Source organism: Sapajus apella, unplaced genomic scaffold (assembly GCF_009761245.1).
Source record: "Sapajus apella isolate SASKATOON/1434 unplaced genomic scaffold, GSC_monkey_1.0 scaffold17, whole genome shotgun sequence".
Lineage (NCBI taxonomy): Eukaryota > Metazoa > Chordata > Mammalia > Primates > Cebidae > Sapajus > Sapajus apella.
This window is the reverse complement of record NW_022436957.1, coordinates 31,900,308-31,915,577: the sequence shown is the minus strand read 5'-3', so window position 1 is coordinate 31,915,577 and position 15,270 is coordinate 31,900,308. Positions and strand designations below refer to the sequence as shown.

Here is a 15,270-nt window from a genome sequence, read left to right as displayed (position 1 = left end):
GGGATTATGGGCGCCTGCCACCACACACAGCTGATTTTCTTTTTGTATTTCCAGTAGAGACCAGGTTTCACCATGTTGGCCAGGCTGGTCTTGAACTCCTAACCTCAGGTGATCCACCCGCCTCAGCCTCCCAAAGTGCTGGGATCACAGGCTTGAGCCACTATGCCCGGCCAATCTTCATTCTTCAGTGAATTCACATACTAAGGGACAATTCGTGATCCTCAAATAAGAAACTCCAAGTATAACACCTTAGAGTTTGTGTTTCTCCAGACTGCATTTTTAATATGAAGCTATGAACATCACCATAACATAGCATGCTCTTTGCTCTCTTAAGAATTAGGGAAGAATTTTGAGGATATGAGGACATTGTTAGATCTCTTTCTAATTATTCTATGTTTCCCATGTAACTGCTTTAGTCTCTGAATCAGTTTGATGCCATTTTAGAGCCACTGATATTCACTAGTGTCGGACTAAGAAATATTTGAAAGTATGCAATGCAAATTTACTCTCACTGAATCCTTTCCCAATGCCTTTATATTATTAGAGTAAAATTCAAAAAAATAAAACTGGTCTTTCTTTCAAAATTATAAAAGGTCTTACTGATTTTGCCCTGAAAGTTACCATAAGAGCTATAACCATCACTATGTAAAGATGGATATTCTGAAAAGAAGCTTTTATAAGAAATTGAAAATAAAAAAGACTGCCAAAGGAAAAGTTTAATCTTCTGATCTAATTTCAAACCTTATAATGTTAAAATAGTCCACAAATTGATGGAGCAGGAGAGGGGAGAGTTTGACACTATTACTTTGCCCCTATGTCTTCTTGATACCTTAAATAGAAAGAATAAATATCACCTAGAACAGCATGTACTTCAAATCTATTCTTGTGAAGTAAGTAATCCAGGATTATATTCTAAGTCCAATGGAAGTTTCCATCTTTTTGGAATTGTGGTATTAATTATTCATTCCTTTACTGCCAGAATTATTTACTTGAACTTGACCAAATTGTCCCACATCAGTCATTCCAATGGACTGATTTGGAATTCAAGAATAACTTGTGCATGTTACCTTTATAAAAAAGCAAAGAAGGAAAAAAAATAGTGTTATGAACATGTAGCAACAGTGTAGGGATTGTTTATTCATCCTCTCAAAACTCTTAGTTATACATGTAATAAAGTCACTTTTAGAACATATATATCACCACCAATTAACTTACCTAAATTTCCTGTGCTCTCTTCAGTGCAACATGACTGAAAATGCATCATCTATTGTCTATAAAACAATCATTTATTGGTGTATGTATAGAAGGGTTCATTAGTGTCAGATAAAAATGGAACTACCACCAGGGTTCATAAGAGCAAGCACCTAGCTCCCTTTTAGTTATGCAGATTTCTCAAGCAAATGGTTACTTCATGGCCTGCTTAAATTCTTCTCCTGAAAAAGCCTTTTCTCTGTTTGCCACTGGGCTAGCTTGCAAATTTTTCAAACTTTTATGCTCTGCTTCCTATTTAAACATAAAGTCCAACTTTAAGTCATTTATGTGCTCCCACATTGAGATAGGATGTTAGCAACAGCCAGGCCATATCTTGAATGCTTTGCTACTTAGAAATTACTTTCACAAGATATCCTAAATCATCACTCTGAAGTTCAAATATTCAAAGATTTCTAGGGCATGAAAAGAATGCAGCCAAGTTCTTTGCTAAGGCATAGCATGCGTGACCTTTGCTCCCGTTCCCAATTAGTTCCTCATTTCCATCTGAGAACTTCTCAGCCTGGCCTTCACTGTCCATATCACTATCAGCATTTTGGTTATAACCATTTAATCAGTCTCTAGGAAGTTCCAAAATTTTCCTTACCTTTCTGTCTTCTTCTGAGACCTCCAAACATTTCCAACGTCTGCCCATTACCAGTTCCAAAGCTGCTTCCACATTTTCAGCTGTCTTTATAACAAAGTCCCGCTCCTCTATATTTTCTGTATTAAGCCATTGTTGTATTGCTATAAAGAAATACCTGAGATTGAGTAATTTACAAAGAAAATGGTTTAACTGGCTCATTGTTCTGCAGGCTTTACAGGAAGCATGGTGTTGGCATGTGCTCAGCTTCTAGGAAGGCCTCAGGAAGCTAACAATCATAACAGAAGGCACAGGGGGAGCAGCCATGTCACATGGCAAAAGCAGGAGCGTGCAAAAGTGGCAAGGTGCCATACACTTTGAAACAACTAGATGTCATGAGAAGTTACCCACTATCATGAAGACAACACCAAGCCATGAGGGATCTGCCCCCATGACCCAAACACCTCCCACCAGGCCCCACCTCCAACAATGATGATTATAGTTCAACATGATATTTGGATTAGGACAAATATTCAAACTGTATCATTCCTGTTCATCCTTTTATTAGGTAGTTTCCCTGACTATCAAAGAGGTTCTTAAGCAATCCAAAAATAATTTTATGATGGAGGGGTAAATACAGGTATGAATGATATTTGTTGGCTTAATAAATGGTTTGATTCATCAATAATTCTTAACGAGGTCTCTGATAATTATGTAATTTTTGTGTATGATACAAAGTTAGGATGCCTTCCTCTTCTTAATGTGTCATCTCTCCTCCCGAAGTAACATGTAGGTGCTGGGAGTAACCCACAGTATGATACTAAAGAACAATGAAAACAGGAAGACAATATCAGGAGAACTAAAAGTCAAAAGCCAAGTGGAATATCATGGATCAGAAGAGGCTATTCAGAGTTCAGAAAGGAAGGTGCCTGACAACAACAAAAGTATCAAAGAATACAGACAAGATTGGCTATTTGAGCTCCATGTACATGTGAGTGTGAAAGTGCTTGGAGGCTGAATGGAAGAGGCAATGATGAGAGAATTGTTATAACCACTGAGGCAGAACTATGAGCTCATTTCATCCTGAGATTGTAGCTTAACTGGGGAAGTCAAAGAAACAAAATAAGTAGGACATTTTCTCAAGCCTACTTTAGCTGTTTATGAATCCTGATTTTGATAAACATATTTCAATTTGTGGTAATTCTCTAGAAGCTGCTTTGATTGTTTCCCAAAAGTGTGGTAGGTAGAAAGAACATTGAACTAGTAATAGGGAGACAGGTTCCAGGACTTGCCCTGCTACTAATTTAGAATTTTTGATGAATATGCTAAATTAGCCTCAACAAAATATACATTACGAAAGCTGTGTAAAAGAAACAGCACTAGGTAATGTGATGGATACAAAAATGATTAAGATAAAATACCTCTCTTCTCAGACCTCAGAAATCAAGTGTGGGAAATATTTATCCTCAAGGGATAATGAGGCATAGCGTGCTAAGAACGAAAAGAACAAAAAGCGGAGAGAGAAAGAAATAAGAAAAAAATAACTTAGATGAAAGACATTAGATATCTAAAAACTGTGTGTTAGAAAAATAATTTGAGTAGAGTTTTGAAAGATGAAAGGTATTTTACTAGTCAGCCATAAGAAAGCAGTGCACTTTAGAAAAACAAAACTACACAAGCAAATGTATAGGGCAACAGTTTCAGTGAGACCTGAGTTCTGTTTTTAGTTTTGAGACAGAGGAGGGAGAAACATTGTAGAGATAATACAGTAAATTGATGGGGAGTAAATCACTAAATGCTTTCAGTTTCTAGGTAGAGAAGACGATCTACTCTGTAAGCAATAAGCAACCAATGACAAGCTTGTGAATATGACAGATATAATAAAAATAACAACAACAACCAGTAACAACCCATTAATGTATTGCGGAGTCACAGGCTACAGAAATCAAGACATGCTTTTTCTGAACAAGGCAGGTGCAGTCAGCCTAGAAATGGAGGATGGTTAAACAAAACTTTATACAGGATCAATCAACAGGATTCGGCAAAAAAGTAATTAGAAGAGAGAAATGAAAATTTTGTGGACCGCTTATTACATCTGTGACTTTAAAACTATTTGTGGAGGGCATGATTCCATCATGTATCTCAAGAATCAAGTTGGATTAAAGGAGAGGCTCTTATGTGTGTCTCTACAACGAACTCTGTGAGTTACTGGGTTTGTGTACAATTTTCTTTGGTAGAAGTTTTCTGCTAAATATAAGAAACAAAATTTGAAAATTTCTGTGATAAATTAAATGTTTAGACCATGATGATATTCAAGGATACTTGCAATTCAAATATTCTAAGTATCATTTTTCCTGTCATGCTGTGTAGGAAGTCACTGAAACTAAGTCACCAAGGTGTCCCAAAGGCCCTGTGGAAACCTTAAGTCATTTAATGATGCCTAGAATTTTCTGGTTGTATTATTTGACTTGATACTGCAGCAATCAAACTTGTAGCATTGAATAAACAGAAATTATATGACATTAAATTTGGGAAATGGTAGATAAGTCCTTAATTTTAACAAGGTTTTCCACTGGAAAAATAGAATAATATTAACAAATGTATTGAGCATCTGTACTGAGTACATCTAAAAAAGAAATAGAATGATTCTGAGTACTTTAGGTTTTCTTTGGGAAATTTGGAAAAAGTACAAGTAGGCAATGTTTCAAACATCTTAAAATAGTTTTAAGTGATAATTATGGTCCCTTTTACCAGCAACATTTATGACTCTCCCAATTTTTTATTTTGTTTATAAGTTTCCTAGTTTAAGAGGTTATAGTGGCTCATATTTATCAAGTTTTAACTGTTTTCTGTTTTTCTGTTGATTCAGTTACTGCTAAGTCTTATGGTTCAATTTAGACTCCTTGTGGATATGGGAACATAACGTAATGGAGTGTGACAGCTACTACAAATCAACTAAAATCATAGATCCAAAGCCCATTCTGCCCATTGGTTTGGTAGGAAGGAGGGTTGTCTATATTGTTTTTGAATGTCAGGGTTCAGGAATGTCAGGTTGGTGTCTTTCATAACAGACCTTGAGAAAACGTTCTAGTGCAGGTAGTTTATTTGAAATGTGGCTGCAGGAGACATAGGAAAGGAAGAAAGCTAATCTAGGATGTGCTATTGATGTTACCACAGCAGGCAACAGAAGTTCAATCCTGCTAGGGGCCTAGGGAGAGCAAAGAAAATACCTCAGGGCAGTTCCACCAAAGGGTCAAGGATGCAGAAATATTATTAATCTTCACTTGCCTGTTATTGATTAATTATTGATCAAAGGCTGCTCCCAGGGGCACGAAATCCTGGCATTTCCAGCTGGACTCTGCCCTTTCAGGTCAAGCAGGGTGCTATGGCCAGAGAAAGACCAGAGGCAGAGAGTCACGGGCGTTTGCAGCAGAAAGCCTTTGGTCTACGTGGAAATGGTGGCCACCATGGGGAAATGGGCAGAGGGCCTTCTTGATTCCTTGTGACTCCAAAACATATTTGAGCAAAGTTTATTCTCTCATAGGTCTTAGATTTTGTTCACTATTCAATTTTATCTACCTGAGTTGCCCTCACTATACTTTCCTCTGGACAAATAGTAATTTGCACTTAAATTTCAAATTAAATATACTTCTTTGTAAGAGGATAATATCCAGGATAAAATTAAACAGGATAATTTAGCACCACCATTTTAAGTATTCTTCAAATATTCACAGCATGACATTTTTAATAGCATATCTCTCAGTATCTCATCTTTACTTCCTTCTCTGACTGAGAAAAGTCCAATCCAAATGTACTCCATTCTGGGCACTTTCAATAATTGGAACATTTCAGTTAGGAAAGCAATCATGATTTTCAGAAGACCCCATATAAAAGTTTTAAGATTATTTAAATATTATCCATTACTATAGACACCAAAATATAAAAGCAATTAGATCTCTAAGTATATTCATGGCAAAGGTGATTTTACTGTCTTAAGGGATTTGAGAGGTTTTAGGAAGGCTATGTGGAAAATATGTTCAGAGACTGACCCACCTATCCACCAACACCACCTGCAATGCAGCAAAGCAGAAGAAAGGACAGACAAATGATCTATTACTCCATACTCAAAGAAATATCCTTAGGGTAGCAGAGACTGAGAAAGGGTTTTGAAAATTCACAAAGTTTTAGTTCTTGTCCTTTCCAAAGATGGCAAATCCAGTGAACGTGGACTTCCACCCCTCTCTTTCTCAATTGCTACAGATAATACAACTTAATCCCAAAGATATGTCTCCAAACATTTTCTGTAAAGAGACAGGGAATAAATAGTTCAATCTTTGCAGCCATGTGGTTTCTGTCTACTCAACTTTGCTGTTGTAGTGCAAAGCAATTACAGACAATATATAAGGAAGTGATTGTGCTGTATTCTAGTAAATCCTTATTTATAGGCAGTGAAATTTGAATGTTATATTATGTTCTTATATCACACAGTATTCTTCTATTTATTTTTCCAACCATTTAACAATGTAAAAATTGTTCCTAGCTATATAAAAAAAGGGGACAGTCCACAGTCATCCCATGGGCCATAGTATGCCAACCTCTGTCCTAGTACAGTCGCTTCATTCTGGAAACAAGGAAATAGGGTAAGCAACCTGCTTAAGAATACATGAATGTTTTGTGGCAGAGCCAGTCAGTTTGTGTCAAAACATCTTAAAGCTGGTCCATACTGGCTTACCTTTAATGACAAGTACCAAACAACATACTCCCTTTTACTTTGATGAATACATTATTGAAAAGGATCAGACACACATCAAAATGAACTTCCTCCTGGATCATTCGGATATATATTTATATTATTTAAATGCTGCAAAATAAAAGCAGATGAACTACATACACATATATACATGGAATTTTTAATTACTTTCTAAATAGCACATAATATTCCAAATAGAAGATATAAGACATAACCATATATTTTTAAAAGCAGATATAAGAAATGGTCGATCTCTCTGCCTTGAGTGCTAATTTAATCATCATTTTGAAGACTCAGAAGCAACATATACAGGGGAAACTGAGATTTAATAGCAACACTAGTATTTGAAATATATACACAATGAGATACCGTTCCGCCTTGAAAAAGAAGGAAATCCTGCCATTTGTGACAACATGGATGAACCTGGAAGATATGATATTAAGTAAAACAAGCCAGACACAGAAAAACAAATACTGCATGATCTCATTTATATCTGAAATCTAAAAATAGTGAACTCATACAAGAGTAGAATGCTGATTACCAGGGGTTGGGTGGGGTAAGTCAGGATGATTGGGAGATGTTGGTTAAAGTATACAAAATTTCAGTTAGATAAGAAGAATAAGTTCAAGAGATCTGCTGTCCAACATGATGGCAATAGTTCATAACAATGTATTATATACCTGAAAGTGGCTACGAAAGTATATTTTAAGTGTTTTTACAACAAAAATTAAGTACGTAAGGTAATGCGTGTATTAATTAGCTCAGGCTAACCATGCTACAATGTATGCCTATTTCAAAATATGTTGTATACCATAAATATACACAATTTTTAATTGCCAATTAAAACATAAAGACCAACAAGCAATATCTACATGATAAATTTAGCTTTATCAGCAATACTGTTATTAGAAATACTGTTGTCATCTAAATTATATTTCATTTTACCACAAATATACACCTGCATGTTAAAAGTGAACCAATTCCAATATTTGCAACCAAAGTCCACTTTCAAGAAACACTCATAACTCAGAAATGAAGTATGTTATATTCAGAGAATAGATTGCATTTTAAAGGACAATGAAATATAGAAGGCCTATTAAATTAAACGATTATTCCTCAGAAATATTCCAAAAGATGAAATAATAATCATCAAAATTCTACATGAGACAAAGAAATACGTTGGAAAAAATTTTATTTATACTTCCGCATCGTAGAAGTACCCTTGGTGGAGGAAGACATACTTTTTCTTATGAGCTTAGTATTTTCACGGACAAAGTTACGCGGCTGAACTGTCATGTTGTCAAATGTCTTGTTAGTAGCATCAATTCTGGCTTTTGCATTGATCGGTGGCATGGTAGTTGGAGGTAATCCATTGATCTTATACATCCGGAACATTTCATCTGTCTGGAGACAAAGAAAGAGAGAAATTTTATTTAAAATATCCAGGGACTTCAAAACATATAGAGAAAAGTTCATTATCATTAACATTTTCCGTTCTCCATGTAGAGTATGGGAAAAGTACAAAACTGAAACCACTTATAGTGACAATTATGTGGAAAATAAAGAAAGTAATTCATTTTATGCACTAAGAATTATTTAGTAAAAAAATCTCTCAGTGATTCTCCCTGTAGGTAAACTAGGCATGTATCTGATAATAAGGGAAAGCTATCCATTTGGTTTGCATAAGACTGTTGTCCAGTATGAACCTCAACTAATGGAAATAGTACCTTCCAAGATAAACACATTCATGAGAATTTAAGTGCGGCCATAGAAATGACTGGTAAAATATATTTAGCTGCTTGTAGATTATGAAAGTACATAGTATGTATAACCATTTTATTTATTTTTATTTTTTGTTTTTTAGACAGGGTCTCACTCTGTCACCCAAGCTGGAGTGCAGTGGCACTACCTTGGCTCACTGCAACCTCCATCACATGGGTTCAATCAATTCTCATGCCTCAGCCACCCAAGTAGCTGAGATTACAGGTATGTGCTAACACACCTGGCTAATTTTTGTATTTTTTAAAAAATATTTGTTAGTTTTTAAGTTCTGGGGTACATGTGCAGATCTTGCAGGATTGTTACATAGGTATACACATGCCATGGTGGTTCGCTGCCTCCATCCCCCAATTACCTGCATTAGGTATTTCTCCTAATGTTATCCCTCCCCAATCTCCCCACCCCTTGCTATCTCTCCCCTAGCTCCCCACCCCCCAACAGACCCCAGTGTGTGATGTTCCCCTCTCTGTGTCCATGTGTCCTTATTGTTCAACACCCACTTATGAGTGAGAACATGTGGTATTTAGTTTTATGCTCTCATGTTAGTTTGCTGAGAATGATGGTTTCCAAATTCATCCATGTCCCTGCAAAGGACATGAACTCATCCTTTTTATGGCTGTATAGTATTTCATGGTATATACATGCCACATTTTCTTTTTCCAGTCTATCACTGATAGGCATTTGGGTTGGTTCAAAGTCTTTGCTATTGTAATCAGTGCCACAATAAACATATGTGTGCATGTGTCTTTAAAACAGAATGATTTATAATCCTTTGGGTATATACCCAGTAATGGGATTTCTGGGTCAAATAGTATTTCCATTTCTAGATCCCTGAGGAGTCACCACACTGTATTCCACAATGGTGGAACTAATTTACACTCCCACTAACAGTGTAAAAGTGTTCCTATTTTTCCATATCCTCTCCAACATCTGTTGTCTCCAGATTTTTTAATGACCACCATTGTAACTGGCATGAGATGGTATCTCAATGTGGTTTTGATTTGCATTTCTCTAATAACCAGTGATGATGAGCATTTTTTCACATTTGTTGGCTGCGTAAATGTCTCCTTCAGTTCTGCTCTGACCTTAGTTCTTTCTTATCTTCTGTTAGCTTTTGAATTTGTTTGATCTTGCTCCTCTAACTCTTTTAATTGTGATAATAGGGTGTTAATTTTAGGTATTTCCTCACTTCTCATTTGGGCATTTAGTGCTATAAATAAATAAATTTCCCTCTAGACACTGCTTTAAATGTGTCCCAGAGGTTCTTGTATGTTGTGTCTTCGTTCTCATTGGTTTTGAAGAATATCTTTATTTCTGCTTCCATTTCATTGCAGTGCCCTAAGCTTGATGTGTAGTGTGATACCTATCAATTAATATTAAGTGCAAGAATGTCTTGGACAACTGTCATAGCCTTATTTTAATCATATCTGGTCCATTTATCTAATGTTTGTAATAATTACGTATTCAGAATCAGTGTGTCAAATGTGGACCAAACCAGGAAACATAATATGATTGGGTAAAACATCATTTTATTTTGCATAGGGATGTTTAATTTGAAAAACAAAGCTATATTTTGGTGATTATGCATATGAATATATTTTCCAGTACACTGACTCACTTTATGGGTAAAAAAGAGTGACCTAAATGAAGAGACCTACACCATGCCTAGCATTTGGTAATAATGGTGGAGTTACTGAAAGGCCCTGTACGCATGGCCAGCATTTAGTGGGTACACATGAGTAAGCTACATGAGGGGATCTATATCCTTACTCAACACCTGATGGTTATATACGAAAGCTAAAAGCAGGAACTTGTACCCTCACCTTCGCCAAGACACTTTGAAAATAATTGCTTTTAAAAATATTAAAGTCTCAATTATATTTATTGAAATTCAATTAAGATTTAAATTTTACAATAAGTGACGCTGAGTGTGCGTGTGTGTGCATGTGTGTGTGTGCATGTGTATGGAATTTGTTCATACTCTTCATTTCAAAAAGCTATACAATACTAATAGGCTTATTTTATGAAATAAAAATTGAACATTACAGTCGTTTTACATATAGCCAAATTTCTTCAGTCTAACTGTAAATAAAAGCAACTGCCCATGTATATTTAGAAAAACATTTTAAAGATATAACTTTATATCTTCTATCCCCAATCTCCCATTGAAAATATAAATACAAAACAAAAGTTAAAATAATATAAGAATAATTTAATACTTCCATATTACTAACATCTCATAGAATTACCGCATAGATTTTTTAACAAAAGAATGCCAAATTGACAATTATATTTCTCAACTATTTCTTTAAAGAAATAAAAAAAATAAACAGATGAATTTTCCACATTTAGGTTGTGTCTCTGTGTTCTGAAAAGAGATCAGCTAAAGCCAATGATCTCATGGAATGAATAATCAAAGCTGTATATATATGTTTATTTCCAAAGTTACCATTAAGAAAACTATATTTTTAAGGCTTAGTTATATGAATGGAAACAACTGATAATTATCCATTAGCACATGTTGTCTGTGTCCACCCACAACCCTCAGGTATTTGCATATTACTGCCTGCCTCAACTTTCAATTGTGAGATTGAAAGTTGTCTTTAGCCTGAAAATCCTTATTGTAAAATATGTGTGAAACTTTAGAGATCAATTTTGCACCTCTTTGGCTCAAGATTGTTCAGAAACCCCAGAAGGCTTCTCTACTGGTGCCATAGTTTGAACAATCCCTGAGAGCATTCTTCAATCAATGATTGGAATAGTGGCAGTTACTGTCTAAGTAACCAAACTTTCTTAATCTTTCAGGTGTGAAAACTCTGAGGTATGCATTCCACACCATTTCCCAGAGATCTCCCATGGGATTTGTTTCTAGTTGCTCACTGTGGCAGATGCCTGGATAAAGTTATTCCCCTTCCCTATCTCACATCCTGTCTTCCTTACATCTGTTAATTGAGATCACATAGTAAACATGCTACTTGGATTTCAATCCTTATTTCAACATCTGCTTCTTAGGAAATACAAGCCAAGATATTTACAATGCCATTTCCCACAGTTTCATGCCTAATGATCTATTCCTTTAAAAGCAAACAGGAATTATCAATGTTTGGTTATGTCTCTAGTTATAACAGGAATATCTCTATATAAATATTACTTATATAAATACTATATTACTTATATACTATAAATGAAATCACAATCATATATAATCTTATATATTACTGTATAAAATACATGAATATTTTATATAAGTATAAAGCTAAAGCATCATATATTTTATATTAGATAATTATAATATTCACATTTTCATAAGCTAAGATTTATCATATACACCAATGGAAAATTGAGCAGATTTACTACTCTCTTTGAGTAGCACTGCTTTCTGTAAAACAGGCTAAATAAGTAACTTTAGTCTCTCAAAGCTAGCGCTATGTATCTTGTTTACTAGTGGGAAAAGACAGCTTTTAATAACTTCAAATGTGATTTAATGAAATGGGAAATTGTGAAACTTGTGAACAAGATTATTGAAGCTCGTTTGGGCTAATATTTAATTAACATGTTCTTTAATCATTTTTATTTCCAAGTGAAGCAAAATGAAGATCATATAGTTACAAACATTGACTTAACACTTAAAATCATTAATTTAAAAGGATAAAGATGATAATGCAAATAATATTTTTGATTTAGATAATGCTTTAATGACTTAATGGTTCTATTTATATAATGTTCTAGAAATTATAAGATTAGTGGTTGTCAGGGGTAGGGCAAGAATTACAGTGTTGGATATGCTTAGCACAAGGTAACCCTTTATAGAGAAGGTAGGAAGGGCATGGGCATATAGGTGAAGCAGAATTGGCCATTAAGTTGATAAATGTTCATACTGGATAATTAGTGCATGGAGATGAATTATGCTATTTCTGCACATATTTGGAATTTTCAATAATAAAAGTAGAATTAAGAAAATCATGATTTTTAAAATGTTTCAAACTCAATTTTCCCTAAACTTTATCAAATTGTACCACTTCAGGCTAAAAATGGCATATTCTCTGTTGTTTCCATGTAACAACTTGTTCCCTCACATAAAATCTTTAATTGCGCTGCCAGTAATTTGTCAAATCAACATAGAGAAATCGGGCACAGGTTTTGTTGGTAAAGCTTTCTGTTAATTGCAGAAGTGCCTACTGTATGCTAGATAAAAATGAATATAATTTTAATTTGAAAATATTTTTAAAGATGCCATTTAATCCCCTTAAAGCAAACAAGCAAGTACAATATGGTCACTTTAAATTACGTATCAATATAGGCAACAAGGTATGTGCAAAATGTCAACAAACACTTTACCTTCTTACTACGTATATTGTAAGGACTCTTAGAAAAATAAAAAAAAAAATAGAAATAACTTCCTCAAACACTATTCAATATTTTGACTCTGTTGATTAAAACAATAAATTTTTTCTGCCTATGGTACTGCCTAATTATTGTTTGATTCAGAAATCTAGAAATCACTTTTGCAGCAGGAGTTGTGTATATATGACAACATGCTCTGTGTCCCTTTGCTATTGAAAGTAGACAGTGGTAATAGATATCTTTCCAGAAATGGTTTGAACATTGTACTTAGCCTGGAAGTTCTTATTATAAAATATGTGTGAGATGTTTTAGCTCAACTTTGGTTCCTGAATAAATGTTCAAAATTGTATTTACCTTAACTGTTAATAAAATGATCACTTTAACAGATGATTAATGGCTCACATCATGTTTTTCAATTCAAAATAAATGTTATCTTCTATTCCTTTTTTATGTTAGACTTCAACATCTTGACAATACTCTGCCTTAATTAAAGGCTCCAAAATCCCTATCTCGAATAACCTAAAGTTAATGAAGTCCTTGAATAGGTATGCTACAGAAAGTGATACCTAACTATACAAATCACTTTACAGTCATTATTTGTTTCTTCCACAGTTCCTTAATATGGAAGGAAAAGTATTTTTTTAACTTTCCTCTAGTGTTGATAATTTTTTTTGTTTTATAACATACTTAAAATTCTGCTCTTGGACGAAAGAAGAGTAAACCTAGAGAGAGCAGTTGAGATAAGCTGACTTTTTAACACAGCAAAATTGTTATTCTTTACCTGTAACCATTTAGTAAAATCTTTTCTTCCTAGTTTATTTACTGTCTCTAGTTGCATCAAACATCCTTGACTATTGCCTTTATAGAACTCACCTGTATTACTAATGTTGCTGTATATTTCCTACAGTACATTTCAGGTTTAAATCCTACAATGATTGGAGTTCCGTCTGTGTTAAAAGGAACAAGTTCTCCAACCTCTGGTCTTACAAAAAACTCCGGATCACTGCCAGGTAGGAAGTATGCAGTGAATGGCTCAGGATATCTGAAACAAAAGTAGAAAATTCAACTTATTGAACTTGATCATTATCTCATTCTCTTTGTGAGAACTTGAGTAGAATTTAAATTATGCTACAATAGGCCTAGGTAAATATGAATGCTGAATGCTTACCAAATAATAGTGAGGAGGTATTTTTAAAAAATTACTTAAAAGGGTTGTTCTTCTCAGGGTGACAAAATGAAAATTCTAAAGGTTTTAAAAATCACATCTTACATTTTTAATGCACAAAGAAGCCAGCTACAGTGGCTCATTCCTACAATCCCAGAATTTTGGGAGGCCGAGGCAGGTGGATCACTTGAGGTCAGGAATTGAAGACCAGCCTGGCCAACATGACAAAACCCCATCTCTACTAAAAGTACAAAAATTAGTTGGGCATGGTGGTGTGTGCTTATAATCCCAGCTACCCAGGAGGTTGAAGCAAGAGAATCACTTGAACCCAAGAGGTGGAGGTTGCAATGAGCCCAGGTCATACCATTGCACTCCAGCCCAGGTGACAGAGTAAGATGGTTCGGTGGCTCACACTTGTAATCCCAGCACTTTGGGAGGCCAAGGCAGATGGATCATCTGAGGTCAGGAGTTCAATACCAGCCTGGCCAACATGGTGAAACCCCATTTCTACTAAAAATACAAAAAAATTAGCAAGGCATGGTGGTGTGTGCCTGTAATCCCAGTTACTCAGGAGGCTGAGACAGGAGAATTGCTCGAACCCAGGAGGCGAGGTTGCAGTGAGCCAAGATCGCACCATTGCACTCTAGCCAAGGCAACAAGAACAAAACTCTGTCTCAAAATAATAATAATACACAAATTATTATATTATTAATAAAATAATAATAATACACAAATTAAAAAAACGTTGAATATATATGACAACATGCTCTGTGTGCCCATGCAAAAAGAACTTGTGCAAGAAAACTCTGGTCAGAGCTTTCAATACTATGTTGAATATAAGTGACGAGAGAATGCGATCTCATTCACAATTGTACAAAAAGAATAAAACACTTAGGACTACAGCTAACCAGAGAAGTAAAATATTTCTATAATGAGAATTACAAAACAGTGCTCAAATAAATCAGATAGGACACAAACAAATGAAAAAAGACTCCATGCTCATGGATAGGAAGAATCAATATTGTTAAAATGGCCATACTACCCGAAGCAATTTATAGATTCAATGCTATTCCTATCAAACTACCAATGACATTCTTCACAGAATTAGAAAAACACCTGAATAACCAAGGGAATCTTAAGTAAAAGCAGCAAAGCTAGAGGCATGACATTACCAGAATTCAAACTATGCAACAAGGCTACAGCAACCAAAGCAGGATGGTACTAGGAAAAAAGCAGACACATAGACCAATGGAACAGAATAGAGAGCCCAGAAATAATGACATCTTTGAAAAAGCTGACAAAAACAAGCAATGGGGAAAGGATTATCCATTCAATAAATTATGCTGGGATAACTAGCTGGCCATATGCAGAAGACTGAAGTGGGACCCTTACCCTATACCA

General features: G+C 35.0%; 1 protein-coding gene across 1 annotated transcript in view; it reads right to left on the bottom strand.

The window, feature by feature from the left end:
• Window positions 1-7,450: 7,450 nt before the first annotated feature.
• Window positions 7,451-15,270, bottom strand: part of CFAP47 (cilia and flagella associated protein 47) — a 443,615-nt gene continuing 435,795 nt past the window's right edge. The window contains exons 63-64 of the mRNA XM_032286197.1: window positions 13,578-13,746; window positions 7,451-7,985 (exon numbers count right to left, since the gene is read on the bottom strand). Of these exons, the coding sequence (XP_032142088.1) occupies window positions 7,773-7,985; window positions 13,578-13,746 (382 nt within the window). The 3' untranslated portion in view covers window positions 7,451-7,772. The remainder of the gene's footprint in view (window positions 7,986-13,577; window positions 13,747-15,270) is intronic.